This window comes from Pollicipes pollicipes, unplaced genomic scaffold (genome assembly GCF_011947565.3).
Source record: "Pollicipes pollicipes isolate AB1234 unplaced genomic scaffold, Ppol_2.1 Scaffold_6686;HRSCAF=7923_pilon_pilon_pilon, whole genome shotgun sequence".
Lineage (NCBI taxonomy): Eukaryota > Metazoa > Arthropoda > Thecostraca > Pollicipedomorpha > Pollicipedidae > Pollicipes > Pollicipes pollicipes.
The window spans coordinates 15,532,459-15,548,545 of record NW_023596921.1 but is presented as its reverse complement, the minus strand read 5'-3'; the positions used below and the strand labels follow the sequence as shown (position 1 = coordinate 15,548,545).

The 16,087-nt window shown below is 55.7% G+C and overlaps 1 protein-coding gene across 1 annotated transcript; it reads left to right on the top strand.

The window, feature by feature from the left end:
- The first annotated feature begins 856 nt into the window (after nt 1–856).
- Nucleotides 857–8,647, top strand: LOC119108608 (palmitoyltransferase ZDHHC20-B). Its single transcript, XM_037232206.1, has 10 exons — nt 857–883; nt 1,367–1,523; nt 1,763–1,884; nt 3,075–3,201; nt 4,196–4,299; nt 4,937–5,056; nt 5,608–5,737; nt 6,959–7,085; nt 7,833–7,981; nt 8,459–8,647. The coding sequence occupies exons 2-10, from the start codon at nt 1,373–1,375 to the stop codon at nt 8,503–8,505; spliced, it is 1,077 nt and encodes a 358-aa protein (XP_037088101.1). The 5' UTR covers nt 857–883; nt 1,367–1,372; the 3' UTR covers nt 8,506–8,647.
- The last annotated feature ends 7,440 nt before the right edge of the window (nt 8,648–16,087 follow it).

Here is a 16,087-nt window from a genome sequence, read left to right as displayed (position 1 = left end):
CCTCTAGCGTTAGGAGGGGCGTTGTCCGGGTGAGTGCAGGGTTGGCCTGCCCTAATGGGGTTGTTAAGTCATGAGCCCCGGGAGACGTAAATGCAGCGTGCCATTTCAGTTCAAGATAGTAGATTTTCTCGTGACATAGGACGATTTTGGCAAGTTTTGCAATTTCTGACGGTTAAATAGTCGAGGCCAATGACTCAGCTCGGAAATGGTCTAGGGGTATATTAGGGCAATCGGGGTATCATTTCTTGCTTACTCTTATCACATAGCCCATTCGACATTATGCAGCTGTTGGCCTTGGGTTGCCGGACTGCGCTGCCTAATATCAGTGCATACTACACTCCACGGATTTTAGTGCGAATCGGTACTGAACACCATCCCCTTTCAGCAAGGATACGTACTTAACACTTTTGAGGACGCGTTGCCCCGGAGAGCGGCATTCTGGTGCTCAAACTAAAGTGGTAACCCCGGAGTGCAGTTTTGGGTTCATCTGGTGCTACCGAATTCATGATTCAAGTCTTACGCCAAGCGCTTATCTTGGCATTAGACGCGACGGATCGTCCTCGAACAGGTTGTTTCGTGGGTCCTATATTACCCCTTCGGTCCTTGAACTACATCCAAAATTGTGCAAGGTGTGAAGTTTCTCTTGCATTCATGTTCACTTTGATCTTATAGATCATTCCACCGACCAAACATGCTGTAATACATGCAATCTCTGATGTTCGTTACCACACGTGCGGCCGCTCTCTGGCGTAAAGGTGTACCCTCAGTGACGTCACATGGGGATCCTGCTGAGAAGCGCGTTGTGTGGATGATTCCACCCAATGTACACCGTCTTGCTCCAAGCTGCCCAAACCACGAACAGGGAGGCAAATTGTCGGCAAAGGTGTGTGGGAGGGGGATGCTGAGGTGCACGATAGGGGGCGGCGGGTTATGTTTGTCTGGTAACATGGAATGTTTGTTCATGCGACTGAAAAGAATCACTTATATGCTGATACTAATAACTGATACCTGCATACCACTCAGAGTGATCGAAGATATGTGGAGTTATCGTATTCGCTTTTTATTCATCTTTTGCTAGCTAGCATGCTGGCGGGATCACGCTAACAGAGAGTCTGACTCACGTCTGAATTTCAATAGATCCACTGTGTCACAATGATAATGATGTGAAGAAAAATATGGAATTCTTAACTGTCAGTGAAAAGTGGATTTGAAAAATGTTCTGTTACGGCTATTTCCTTCAGTGTTTGGATAACGAACATGAAATGTAGAAAAGTGACCATGTTTGCCTGCATTTAGAGCTCAGTTTTGTGATTTTTATCAGCTGACTCCATGGAAAACGAATCTGACATTGTGCATTGCACTGCAGGATGACATGGCAGCAAGCCCCCTCATGAGTAACATTGTGACCATTGCAAGGAAGCCATGCGGTGTGTGCATCGCCATCACCAAGTGGATTCCAGTGATCTTTATCCTGGCAGTAGTGTGCTGGTCTTATTATGCATATGTGGTTGAACTTTGCCTAGGTAAGACAACCATCACATTTTAAGTGTTCTTGTAGTTTTTATCAGTGCTGATACTTGTGTGAAAATCAGTGTACTTGTATTTATGTGCACATTACATTTGATGACCTATGCCCAACTGGTATGGTGTAGCATGTGTTGTTCCCTTTACATTGACATGATGCCAAATATTGGTATTATGCTGTATTGAATACAACATGCCTGTCCTGATAAAGCATTGATATCTCCACTTCATTTTCCAGTAACTGTGGAGAGCTATGCAGAAAAGGTGGTGTATCTGATGCTCTACCACATCTTGTTGCTGCTATTTCTCTGGGCTTACTACCAGACTGTGATGACACCAATAGGAAGAGTACCTAAACAGGTAATTACTGATCATGCATTCTGGTGAATGCTTTTAGTTTTAAGCAAGGGATGGTCCATTGTGTTTAGATAGATTGTGTTGTAGGCACTATGCCATAAAAGGGTTTCATCTTACACAGGTCTTACTGATTTTATGACTTGTGTACATGGTTTGGCATAAAATGATATGAAAAGCAGTGTTTGGTTAACATGATTAGTACATGCAATGCATGCATATATGAAGGCTGCATCACAGGCAATTAGCTGAATAGTGACCACCCCACATCCTATTTTCCTGGTGCCCTCCAAAGCTGACAATAGGGCTGATATCAATTGGTGGTGGGCTGTGACACATCCATTTGTTTGGTACCACCTCCTCCAACGAGCATACAGCACGCTGCAGTCATTGGTGGCTGGCAGCCTGTCTGACAGCGACAGCAGCAGGCTTGGGCTGGTTAAGCCCTCACACTAGTGGCCAGTGCCCGAGGTGGGACGCCCCGCGTCGGCACCGCCATCGGCGACGCTCGGGTATGATGGATGCGCCCCGCCGGGCGCCGGACGGCGACTCGCGCACTGCTCTCTGGGCGGGCTCGAGCGTGTGGCGGCGCCGGCTCGATTCGGCTCCTGGAGGGGCACGAACGATCCGTTGTGTGACGTGCCGACCAGACCGTGACCGGCTGGGTCAAACCGAGCGGGGGCCTGTTCTTCGCGGGAGGGCTCTACCGCGGTACGGATGGCATGCAGCGTCCCTTCACCCGCTGCGGGCCGGCGCCGGTCTGCGTACCACAATGTCGACCCCCAGGTGGTGTCTTACCAGTGACGTATGGACTTAACCGGACATATCGCTGTAGAGCTCCTTGCATCTCTATTTTGGACGCACCATGGCGCCCACCGGGACTCACACAGTGAATATCTTGTTCGACCCTCAATCAATTAACAAACTGTAAATGGGACGGTTTTTTTCATTACTGATTCTTATCGGTTCATGCCGTGTCCAGCCCAGAATTTCCCCAACAGCCTAGCCATGCGTGTGTGTTTGCGTGCGTGCGTGCGTGCGTGCGTGCGTGAGTGCATACGTACTTGCATGCGTGCGCGCGCGTGTGGCGGTGTGGCCGCGCTGGGCGCGGCTGTGAGGCCGGGGAGGCCGGGTGGCCGGTCCAGCGCTGCTGTCAGCTGCGCAGTCTGACCGGGGCCGGTGACGTTGTCCGACAGTTCCGCCTGAGCCCGGCCGACCTGGAGCGGTTCGAGGCGACCGAGGATAGCAGCCTGCAGATCCAGATCCTGGACAAGCACGCCGCCGACGGCTGCCTGCCCACCTACAACCGCACCATGTCCGGCAGTGAGTGGTGTTATCCGTGTGATGTCACCCGGCCGAACGGGGCCCGGGCGGCGCGGGCTGTCACGTGCTGTCCGTCCCGGAGCAACCGCACCGTAGTGACTAGAAAGTGGGCGCGCTGAGTGCATGCTTGAGTCCCTTCTGTTGCGGGAACGGTAGGCTGCCCATTTTGTGTCACTGGGGAGAACGTGATTGTCGGACGCCCGAGGGAGAAATAACCGGAGACCGTGCGGCGTGACATCACAGCTGGTACCCCTCACTTGGAGGTAACTAGAAGTCGCCAATCGCTGTGTTGGCCTTGTCGCTAGCTGTGCCGAGCTTGCCGCACTCGCCTTTGTAACTGGCCGGCCCTCCCGGCCCAAACTGCCCACCGTCGAACCGGCGTTCGCTCGTCGTTGACTGCTAATTGTATCAAGAGGAGCGGAGCGTGTCACACGTCGGCTGGAGGGGCCGGTGTTCTCGGAGCCAGATGTGACCGTCCTTTCCGGGTGCCGGTGTTCTCGGAGCCAGATGTGACCGTCCTCTCCGGGTGCCGGTGTTCTCGGAGCCAGATGTGACCGTCCTCTCCGGGTGCCGGTGTTCTCGGAGCCAGATGTGACCGTCCTTTCCGGGTGGCAGTGTCCTCTGACCGGGATGTGACCGTCCTCTCCGGGTGCCGGTGTTCTCGGAGCCAGATGTGACCGTCCTTTCCGGGTGCCGGTGTTCTCGGAGCCAGATGTGACCGTCCTCTCCGGGTGCCGGTGTTCTCGGAGCCAGATGTGACCGTCCTCTCCGGGTGCCGGTGTTCTCTGGATCAGATGTGACCGTCCCCTCCGGGTGGCAGTGTTCTCTGACCTTGATGTGACCGTTCTTTCCGGGTGCCGGTGTTCTCTGAGCGGGATGTGACCGTGTTCTCTGAGCCAGAGGTGACCGTCCTCTCCGGGTGCCGGTGTTCTCTGAGCGGGATGTGACCGTGTTCTCTGAGCCAGAGGTGACCGTCGGCCCATGATGCCGGCAGCGCTGCGCTACTGCGAGCGGTGCCGCCTGATCAAACCGGACCGGTGCCACCACTGCTCGGTGTGCGGCGAGTGCGTGCTCAAGATGGACCATCACTGTCCCTGGGTGAGCGGGGCGCCGCGCCGGCCGACTGCCTCGGCCCGCGCGCCACGGCCGCGCTGCCAGGCGGACGCGCCGCCAGTGCTGGCGGCAGGCGAACGTCCCGCCAGTCCTGGCGGCAGGCGGACGCGCCGCCAGTGCTGGCGGCAGGCGAACGTCCCGCCAGTGCTGGCGGCAGGCGGACGTCCCGCCAGTACTGGCGGCAGGCGGACGCCCCGCCAGTGCTGGCGGCAGGCGGACGTCCCGCTGGTGCTGGCGGTAGGCCGACGCGCCGCCAGTGCTGGCGGCAGGCGGACGTCCCGCTGGTGCTGGCGGTAGGCGAACGTCCCGCCAGTGCTGGTGGCAGGCGGGCGGGTGTGTGATTATCAATGCCCGACGGATGGACTTTGTGCGCTTTATTGCCCTATAAAGTCAATCTTACGACTTCCATAGGTAGAGGTTTGTCAAACCAGTCCTAGAAACACAGGGGTTTTGTCAATGGAATATGTCTCATTTTATCTAGCAGTACTGCATACCAGCATGTGTATGCTGATACTCAACGTGGGATGTGAGCTAGTGAATTGAAAAGCTTGGCACGTGGATTGTTAAGATATCCGGAGAATTTTCCATTTGCGTATTTCGAACATGCAGTCATTTTTTTCAGGTCAATAACTGTATTGGCTTCGCCAACTACAAGTTCTTCGTGCTCTTCCTGGGGTACGCCTTCACGTATTGCGTTTACATAACGCTTAGCACCTTGAAGTACTTCATTGTATTCTGGAAGGTGAGTGTGTTAACTTCAGGTCGCGTCCCTCGTGGTTGTGTAGTCAAGAGTCTGAGCACGTCCGGGTACTGACGTATGACTCATGTGCAGTGACGCCATGTGCTTTGGGCCTCTGATCGTCACTTCACGGCGACTCCAATCAGTGAACGCTCGCTGTGTGCGGAAGACGTGTAAGCGCGTCTTGTGTCGCGCTGCCAGACGTCTGGTAGTCAGCCAGCTGCGCCCGAGTCTGGCCGCCGGTCGAGTGTCGCGCTGCCGGACCGTCTGGTGGCCAGCCAACTGTGCCCCGAGTCTGGCCGCCGGTCGAGTGTCGCGCTGCCGGACCGTCTGGTGGCCAGCCAACTAAGCCCGTGTCTGGCTGTCGGTCGAGTGTCGCGCTGCCAGACCGTCTGGTGGCCAGCCAACCGTGCCCCGAGTCTGGCCGCCGGTCGAGTGTCGCACTGCCAGACCGTCTGGAAGCCAGCCAGCTGCGCCCGAGTCTGACCGCTTGTGCCCCCAATCACGTGTCTGATGCCCCATCGACCCGGTACTAGCTGACGGTGTCGCCGCAGGACGGGCTGCAGGGCATGGCGCGGTTCCACATCCTCTTCCTCTTCTTCGTGGCAGCCATGTTCGGCGTCAGCCTGATCTCGCTGCTCGGCTACCACTGCTACCTGGTGCTGCGGAACCAGTCGACACTCGGTAGGCGGAGGGGCGCGGCCGGCCGCTGCCGGCCCGACGCCGCAGGCGCGCCGGGCCCGCGGCCTGAGGCGCCGGCCGGAGGGCGCCGGCTTGGGGCACGGTGTGCTGTGTGGGGCTAAGCGTGACGTCATGTGTAAGCCTGCAAAGTTAGGTCAGGGAGCAGTGTCAGGTCAGGTTAGGTCAGGTCAGGGAGCAGTGTCAGGTCAGGTCAGGTCAGGGAGCTTGTGTGTATTGTTATGGTAATGTGACTGGCAGAAATACTGCAAGGAAGACGTGCTGCCGCTGGGTAGGTAGGTAACCCTGAGATAACTCGCTGTCCTGTACGGTCGGCATTGGTAGCTTGAGCTGTGTTGATGGATGGTTTGCTGGTTACCGATTTCATCACTGCCGCGCGCCATCATACAACACCAGGAGGGGTGCCGGTAGTGTAGTAGTTAACGCGTCTGCGTTAACCACTGCTCGTCTGGGAAACTAGGGGTACTGGGTTCGACTTCCCGTGGTGCCCGCCCTTCCTGCCAGAGTGAGAGGCAGGCGACGCCATATAGCCTCAGCAGCTGAGTGCGTCGTAAAGCCCCAACGACACACACCACACTAGGAGACTGAACGCGCAGCAGATGGTGTTATTGGCCGAAAATTTCCTCTCGGAGATTGATTTGGCTAGGGGCCTTAGATAATAACACTTTATCAATGGAAAAACACTGTTAGTGGCAACATCCATTCTTAATAATGACAGCAGATCACAAAATAATGAGAGCAAATCACAAAATAATGAGAGCAAGTCACAAAATAATGACAGCAGATCACAAAACAGTATCTCGATAGGTGTTAGGCTATTTGAAGTCCGTAACTGTCCATTGTGGGACTGCAGTGCGAAAACATATGCTCCAAAATTTCCTTTCAGATCGATGTCTGATGTCTTGTTATGCATTTCCAATTACGATACTCACCAGATGGTGTCCCCGGATGTTTGGACCCTCGGTCACGGGAACCAGCAGGTGTTTTCCTATATGCTGTCTGACCGCGCTTCAGCTTTATATTCCGATCGGCCTGTAGAGCGAGCCACGGACGCCCAGGCCTGACGCCTGTATCGCTCTTGCCACGTGGGATCCCATGGCTGCCGCTGTTGCCACGTGGGATCCCATGGCTGCCGCTGTTGCCACGTGGGATCCCATGGCTGCCGCTCTTGCCACGTGGGATCCCATGGCTGCCGCCCCCCGGCAGAGACGTTCCGGCCGCCGATATTCCAGTCGGGTCCGGATAAGCGCGGCTTTCATATGGGCAAGTTCAACAACTTCTGCGAGGTGTTTGGCGACTCCAAGGCCAGGTGGTTCCTGCCTGTGTTCTCCAGGTGCGGTACCAGACATAAGTGCGTTGTGCCTGCCACCTTTCCACCTATACCGCCGCCTTATCTTCTTGCTATGTATATATATATATATATATATATATATATATATATATATATATATATATATATATATACATACGCGTAGAAACCGCCTCCGCCTTAGAGCTTTGGCGGAAGCTGGAATTATTCTAGCTGTGAAGATGGTGCCCGTTGGAAGCTCTGCTTGTTATGCTGTTCCGCCATAATATGCTGTTCCGCCATAATATGCCATTCCACTGGACCATCGTCCCCCGCGCCCCTGACGGTTGTGCCCCAGATTCCGGCCCCTGACGGCTGTACCCCATACCCTGGCCCCTGACGACTGTATCCTGGTCCCCGGCCCCTGGCGGCTGTACCCCCGACCTCGGCCCTTGACGCATGTACCCCAGACCCCGGCCCTTGACGACTGTACCCTGGACCCCAGCCCTTGACGCATGTACCCCCGACCCCGGCCCTTGACGACTGTACCCCAGACCACGGCCCTTGACGACTGTACCCTAGACCCTGCGCCCCTGACGACTGTATCCCGGACCCTGCGCCGCTGACGACTGTACCCCAGACCCTGCGCCCCCGACGGCTGTACCCCAGACCCTGCGCCCCTGACGACTGTACCCCAGACCCTGCGCCCCCGACGGCTGTACCCCAGACCCTGCGCCCTTGACGACTGTACCCCAGGACTCGCGCCTCACGCCCTGTGACCATGGCCGACAGCCTGGGCGATGGCGTGAGCTTCCCGCAGCGGCACGTGGACCTGGACTCGGACGGCCTGCTGGGCCGCCAGCGCTGGGAGGAGCACCTGCTGGAGGAGGACGATGACCACGACTCCAGGATGGGGCTGGTCTTCACAAACAGCGGCGCTGGTACGGCTGCCGGCGCCACGCTGCTGGGCTGATGGCGACCCGCGGCTGGTGCTCGCTGGGTGGAATGTCGTGTGCCAGCGCCGAGAGCTAGGGCTGCTGGCGAGGTCGTCGTCAGTGACGGTGTCCTGTCGACGACTGCTAGGACCGCCACCCCGTGACGGGCGTGAGGGTCGTCGCCCCGTCAGGATGCGCGGCTGGGGCGATGGACCTGTGTCGGAGCTCTGCTCCTCAGACCTGTGCCCGTCTCTCCTTCGCTGATCCGTGGCTAGTGTCGCGGTGGTCCGTACTTCCCGGTGTTCGGGGCCACTGATCCGTGTCCGGGGTCGTAGTAGCCTGTACTGACAGGTGACCAGTGTTACAGCCGCAGTGCCGGAGCCTCGGCCGCAGTAGCCCGTGCTGACCGTTGTCCCGTGTTACAGCTGCAGTGCGGGAGCCTCGGCCGCAGTAGCCCGTACTGACCGTTGGCCGGTGTTACAGCCGCAGTGCCGGAGCCTCGGCCGGATGTACGGCTGATGGTGGGCTGAGCAGGGCGGCGCTCGGCGGCGCTCGGTGGCCGGCAGTAGGCGGCAACACTGCACGGCGCGCCGTCTCCGCACCAACGCCGAGCAGCGCTCCGTCGCCGGCGTCGCCTCTGGCCGCGCGCGTGGCTCGGCGTTCTCCTACCGGGAAGGCGACAGGTGGTGCGGGGCCGGCCGGGCGCCGAGTGGCTGGCTCACGGAGCCCTCTCCGTGGCGCTCCGCCGCCGGTGTCGGCGCCAGGCCGGCCGTGTGTCGACCGTTGGTGGCTACTGCGGGCGGCCCGAGCCGACCCCGCTTGTCTGTGGTAGCGGACCGTGGCGGGCTGCGTGCGTGTGCTGCTGACAATCAGCTGAGCGAGGGTGGGGGGCGTGATTTTGTGGCCACGCGCGCTGAGCAGGCACGTCAGTGGAGGTGATATGGGCATCATGGGTGGCCGCGGCAGGAATCAAGGCATTTATGTAGGATTAGGACGGGTGACAGTCACAGACAACTTAGGTCACAAATCATGCCACTGAATCGGCTTCTTGCAGTATCGTTAACAACGATGCCAGAGTGAAGTGTAATAGCACCCCTCCGGTGCGTTTGTGTGTGTATGTATGTGTGTGTGTATGTGTGTGTGTGTTCCTTTTTCAGTAATTTTACTGTTTCATGTTGTGCACTGCGCAGCCCCAACAAGCGCTTGACGAACTGGTACCCCTTCATCCATGTTTTCCCGCGACATGGAGGAAAACGGCGACGTACTGCCGGGCATTAGTCGCCACCAGTGACGTCATCCGTGACGTCACCCCCGCCGCGCGCGACGTGGCGGTGTCTTGTTTCACATTGATGTTCAGTATTTGGATCCGTTTTGTTTGGCGTCGACAGCGCGGTGTGCGGGGCACCTCGCGTAACCGCCGCTGCGCCCTGCGTGACCGCCGCTGCGCCTCGCGTGCCGGCTGCTGTGCCCCGCGTGACCGTTGCTGCGCCTCGCGTGACCGCCGCTGCGCCCGCGTGACCGCTGCTGTGCCGTGCATGACCGCTGCTGCGCCCCTTATGGCCGCTGCTGCTCTGCCAGCCCGGCTGCTTGCTCGCCCCGTCCGGTCGCGGAGCCGACTGGCGCCCCAGCCAACCGGGGGCGGGCCAGCGCCGTCGGCCGCGGTGAGCGCCCGCTCAGCTGGCGTCGGCCGCCGGCCCCGTGGGCCTGAGCGGTCTCGGGCCACTCCGACCAGACAGGGTGCTAGCTGACCGAAGAAGGGGCTGACCGAACCGGCGGCTAGCAGTCAGCCACCGGCCGTGACGCGGACCACGTCCGCACCAGGCGCGATCAGTGTCCGTCTTGGCAGCATAATTCACGCAGTACTACCAACTCGGGGAGTCGTCGGGGCGTGCAGTACACCCCTTCGCACATTGATGTGGTAATTCACCTTCATTCCACAAACTCGGGGAGGCGGCCGTAGCGCAGCCGCGCGCGTGCAGGATCTCGTTTATCGGTCAGTTCCCAGCCGGCCCCAGTTCCGGTCGTAAGGTCACATGTACCCCGTGCAGATCAGCACAGGTGAATGCTAAGCACAATCAGCTGAACTGGGTCGGCCAGCATCTTGCTCCGTGATGTGCTTGTGTCGGCGTCGCGCGTCAGCAGGGCTGCTCCGCGCGTTCCGATCTCGACCATCGACCGGTGAGCCCGTGGTGTGGGATGGGGCGTCGCTGGTGACGCCCAGCCTAGGGCCGCCCCGTGGCGTGGGTCGGGGCGTCGCTGGTGACGCCCAGCCTGGGGCCGTCCTACAGTGTGGGTCGGGGCGTCGCTGGTGACGCCCCGCCTAGGGCCGTCCCGTGGTGTGGGTCGGGGCGTCGTTGGTGGCGCCCAGCCTAGGGCCGTTTTTGTTCGTGCTCGGCTTGCCGGTCAGTGGCGTCTTGATTGACTTTATTTGCCCCAAGCCTCACTTGATCGCGATTTGATCTAGTCATGCGTGTGTCTCGCTTTGGGGATATTTTATCAATAAATGGAACATATTTCACCTAACCCTTGTCTTTCTGAACAAAGGCAACCAGACCGCTTCCGTGCCCATCAGTTTTTTTTTTTAAGTTGAATGGGGGGGAGAGGGTCTTGGAAGTTGCCATAATGGAACTGGTACAGAATTTTCTCGGCTTTCGTCCACTGAAAATGTCCTTTCACCCGCTCGTTTCAAAACACATGCAATGCGGGCCAAATGTATTTTAGAACACTTCCAAGCTGTTGTGCCTTTGGAGGGAGAGCGACTCTTGCGCGCCTCAGGTCGAATATGCAACAAATGAAACTCCCGTTGGTAACAGCGTTGGTAGTTGAGTTGGCTCGTCATTAAGCGCACCATTATACATGTGTGGACGTGCTCGACACTCATTGAGCTCACCCGCGTAGGCCTGGTCAGTATTTTGTAGTGCCCTCGGCCAGGCCCCAGTCGGGCAGACGGGTGGGCAGTAACAATGCCCAGCACGGCCCCAGATGGGCCTTGCAACACTTGTTTGATGAGCCGCGGCCTGGTCGCAGCCGAGACGTCTGCCCGCGGTCCATCTGGGCACCAGCTGGGCGCATGTTGGCAAAACATCAGGATATCGGTGTGGGCTAGAAAGGCGCTGGGCACCAGTTGTCCTGCCCGGGATGTTGGCGTGGCCTGGACAGTTGCCGGGCTCCAATGGACGTATTTATGGGATCAGAGCTCACGCTAAGCAGTGCTTCTTGTGCGAGCCCTGACCCCTGCCATCCGTTAGCGCAATTCCAGGCAGCGGCAGAGTATAGCAGCGAGCGTTTAACGTGCCGCAATGCTCGGCACGGTTCGCCCTGCCCTCTGACGTCAACTGACCTTTAGCGCGACCACTGCCACCGGCCGCAGGCCATACCTGTCAAACAGTGGAACGTTTGAAAATATATTTGGTATTCGGTAAGGCCAGAATTTAAAACCATTGATTTAAAAGTCAAAATTCGGACCCTAACACCACCTGCCGCAGTACAGGTCGTTCAAAGTGAGAAGTTATTGTCTGGCACTGTGCTGCTTCAGTTTGGATACACTTCCTACTACGAACATGCTTATTATTAAACGGTCTGAGCTGTAATAGCCTGTTTTTATCTGAAAAGCCATACAATAGGGGAAAAGGTACCCAACGTTTGTCGACTTTGGAAAGCACTTCGCCAAGTTGTATTCTATGACTAGTAATTTCCACTGCGTTTTAGAGAGCAAACCTGACATGCTTCTTTCCTATTCCAAAAATAGAATCTGATGGTACCCGTTTCCGAGCAACGGTTATGACGTTTGGGTTGCATTCGTTAGCAATGTCATTGCTTGATGGGGTCTATATGGACCCGGCTGGTCTTTCAGCCTGTTTTTCAACATCATTTCCTAATACGCAGAACCTTCAAAGGCGCAGGAATCCACAGCTGGATGATTTTGGCCATTCGGGAAATGCCTTAGCTGTCTGTATTACTCTTCATCTCACCCTCATCCCACTCCACGCTCAGAAGTCGTACCAGACTGCGGTTAGGGCTTCGTGGCATCTTATCTAAGCTAATGTATCATTTCCTTTCAGAGGTCGCGAAGCACATTTTTTCAAATATTTCATCAACTTCTCCCATTAAACGTTTTGCAATTATATATATATATATATATATATATATATATATATATATATGATATAAACACTTAACAATAAGGTAAGAGTTTGTATTAATTAATACAAACGCTACTAGTCAGGCTTAGACAATTTTCAAGCACACTAGCGCTTTGAAAGTAGATGATATAACGTTATGAACAAGGTCATCGCCCACGGCCCGCCACTGGCCGCTGAGTGTCTTAAATGGTTTCAGGGTCTCAAGGTCAAAGGCTTACCCCTACATAAGTTTAATGCCGGCCGAGATATGGGATTGAGGATAAGTCGACAGTATGGTGGACGAGAAGTGTGCGCACGGTGATGCTCAATATAAGCCGGCTCCGTAAGCAAACGTCACGCTATAAAATGACATTTATATTCCCAATGAACGTTGCATTACAGGATCCAACTTTATCCGCAGCTACGCAGAGTATCGGAGGCCACAGACCCGTGAAGGCAAACTCTTCCCTGACGCAGAGAGACCCCACTCGCCAAACGGCTTGCAGCACGATCTGGTATTAACGGAGAGGTGCCCTGCGGTGCAGTTACACGGGCGAGGCACCACCCTGCCCGGTCCCGCGACTCTTGGAGCCATTTGGAGACGGCGGCGTCGATCTCTTTGACAGTTGCCGTTGCTGTTGAGTCTTTCTAATGACGACATAATCTGTCGATATATATATATATATATATATATATATATATATATATATATATATATATAGAGAGAGAGAGAGAGAGAGAGAGAGAGAGAGAGAGAGGGAGAGAGGGAGAGAGAGAGAGAGAGAGAGAGAGAGAGGGAGGGAGGTATATATATATATATATATATATATATATATATATATATATATATATATATATATATATATATATATCATACAATAACGTAGTGTTCCTTCAGGGGTGCTTTCTGTTTAGTACCATGGAGTTTTACTTTTGCATCGCTATCAAACTAACATTTGCGGTCCATATTCGGTCCATATTCACAAACTTGGAAGGCAAACGATGGATTTCGCTCCTGCTCATCCCGGTTTTTTGTGCATTCCAGCTTTGGTACCAAATTATACCCCTGTCTAAAGATGTCAGTGCGAAAAGAGCTTATCTTTTGTTTGCTACGTCGACTCGGTCATGTGCTATGCCAGTTTTGTAAGTGCCAGGAGATCTTCCAAGCATAACAATTGAATCTGGACAATAATTGCTCGCGACATCCCGCGGTTATTTAAAGTTATAGACAAAGTTGTTATGTTCAAGCCTGCTTCCATCCAGCAGCAGAGAGAACAGGTCTATGACTTTAAATCTGACTGAACTGACCTCGTCGGCGGTACCCCTCAAATATTTGTGCTGGGACCAGTTTGGTTGTGAGATAACCTGGAACCTGAGTCCGCCTCTGTGACCCGAGAACCGCCCGCGGCAGCCGGCTGGGCCGTCCTGGCCCACCGGCGGCACGGGAGATGTGGTGAGGAAGACATGCGGAGTGGACGCATCGGACGGCCACGCCAATAAAACTACCATGGCGCCGTCGGTAGTACTAGGCCTGAGCCTACGCCGGGCCACCCGTGATTGCTGTGAAATTGCACAAGGCATCATCATGTCGGTCAGTTCAGCGGAGGCGGCTGTGGGGCAGCTGACTGTCCTGCTGAGAACGCAAACGGAGGTGGCGGCCGGGCACCAGCAGGAAGCCCGGGAAAGAGAAGGGCGATTGACGGAACACCTCTTAACGCTGTCCACGCGTGTTTCACAAGATTACCAAGAACGCGCCGCTGCACAAGGTGAGGGAGAGCCACCAGCACGCACCGGGGGCTGCTCGCCATCGGCGGTTCTACTACCTCCCTCGACACCTTTTATCGGACGCATCTCTGTGAGCATTATCTGTGTGGAAAGGAAATTCAATGGTTACTCTAAGCTGACGCGAATGGCCAGTCTACCTCTGGAGAAACAAAAGGCGGCACTGACCGCACTTCTCGATGACGTTTGGTAGGGCTGGTGAAATGGTCACTGGATGCTGATGTGACCGATGCAACCATCACCGCTGATGTCATTCTGGACAAGATCGGCGAGCATTTACGTAAACAGAGAACGGGATCCTGGATCGCCGCGAATTCTTTTTGCGGCCGCAAGAGTCAGGGGAATCGCTTAATGATTTTCTCTGACCGCAGGCAAAGAGATTTACGAATTTTGTTATTTCCGTGCCCATTTCCAAGACAACCAGATCCGCGATAAAATAGTCACCGGAGTACGAGACGCAGGCGTACTGGAGGAACTTTTGGCAGATGAATCACCCACGTTACAGAAGGCTGTTAACACCTGCCGCACCAGTGAAAATGCTCAGTGTGGACGTGACGAACAGGAAGGCTGAGCCATGTCAGTCACTCGTGTCTCTACAGCCCACAAGATTAGGAATCCGCCAACGAGAAAGTGTAGTTTCTGTGGCGAGGCCATCAGGTCAAAGGTCAGCGGTCACCGGGCCACAATAGTTCTACAGCAGCCGACGGGAGGAGTGAGAGTGGGGCGTCTCGGAGCGCCGGTACGGCGGAGCGGTGAGACGCTATCGGAGTGACCATGTGCAGTACCGTATCATGGTGTCTGACGTATCAGCATCAGCCCCACGTTCCGTAAGACGCCGTAGATTCGTGCCATCGTCGAGCATCTCAACGGCAGTGCCCGTCTGTCATGGTCCCCTGATACCGGAGCTGAGTCCACAGCCATCGGTTCTGAATAGACAAGTGCGATTGGTATTGACCTATGCAATCTGGTTCCAGCAGAGGAAAGGCTATTTTCTGCAGACGGCAAGCGACTTCGCTGTCCTTGAATGTTCAGTGCCGTCCTTCGCATTGGTCAGCACGCAGTTGCAACTGACATTTATGTCATTGGAGGTGTACGCGCGGCTCTCCCGTCGTGGTTTCACTCCATGGAACTGCGTATCCTTCTGGCGTGCTTCCCAAAACAGATTGCATACGTGTAAGTTGTTGGAACGGACGCCGACTTCAATGTCAGCCCAGGTCACTAGCCGGCAGAGAACGTTCTGGCTATGTCCCTGCCTACCCTGCTCTCAGCACAACAACGATCATCTCCATCCTCGAAACGGCAGCCGCATCCGACACAGCCACAGCCACCATCCGACCAGCAGCGGACCGCAGGTGGCGCTGCCCGCGGCTAAAACTGGGGAGCAAGTGACGCCGCCTATGCTCCAGGACTCGTAGGTGGCGCTGTCTAACGTTATCAGCGCGCAGCGGGCTGCGCTGGAGAACCCGCACGTCAGCCCATGCGACCGACCAGGGGCATCCATGACCAGTCATTGTGACAGACCGTGTAAACCGATATGGTCCTCTGACATGGGCGACCCGTCGCCACAGCAGCGGGCAGATCATCTGGCGCAGATGAAGGCAGCGTTCCCGCGTGCGTTTGACGCATCCACAGTCCGCGAGATGGCAGGCGGGTCAACGAAAATACATCGCGGGAAGATGCGAAATCATTGAACCTGAGCGCTGTTCGCAAGATCCCGTTCGGATGACGAGCCGAGGTAAACCGGCAGCGGGGCGATCTTGAGGCGAGGGTTATCATCGTCCCCGCACATAGCACCACAGAGTGGTGCCATTCCATAGCAGTTGTCCCAAAGAACTCAACAAAGACATGCGGAGTAGACGCATCGGGCGGCCACGCCAATAAAGCTGCCTGTTGCAATGTTCCAGATGTGTCACGGAGGCATGTCTTTGCCGGTGGGCGAGTTCTTGCAAGATACGACACGAAAATGGCATGATGTAATGATGATTTAAATGACAATGTAAGCCCTTAAGTCAGGACCTTCGTCCGTCGGAGCACATTCAGATCCTACGTCGTAAATGACTGGAACGCTCTTGCACTGGCAATACTGTCGCCATCCGCAGCTGAATAGTTTAAAACTGGGCTCGATCACTGGGCTGGCATCACATACGACACCCCACACTGACCACATCGTTAAAATGAGGTAGTTCGGTTAACTACACTCCACCACGCA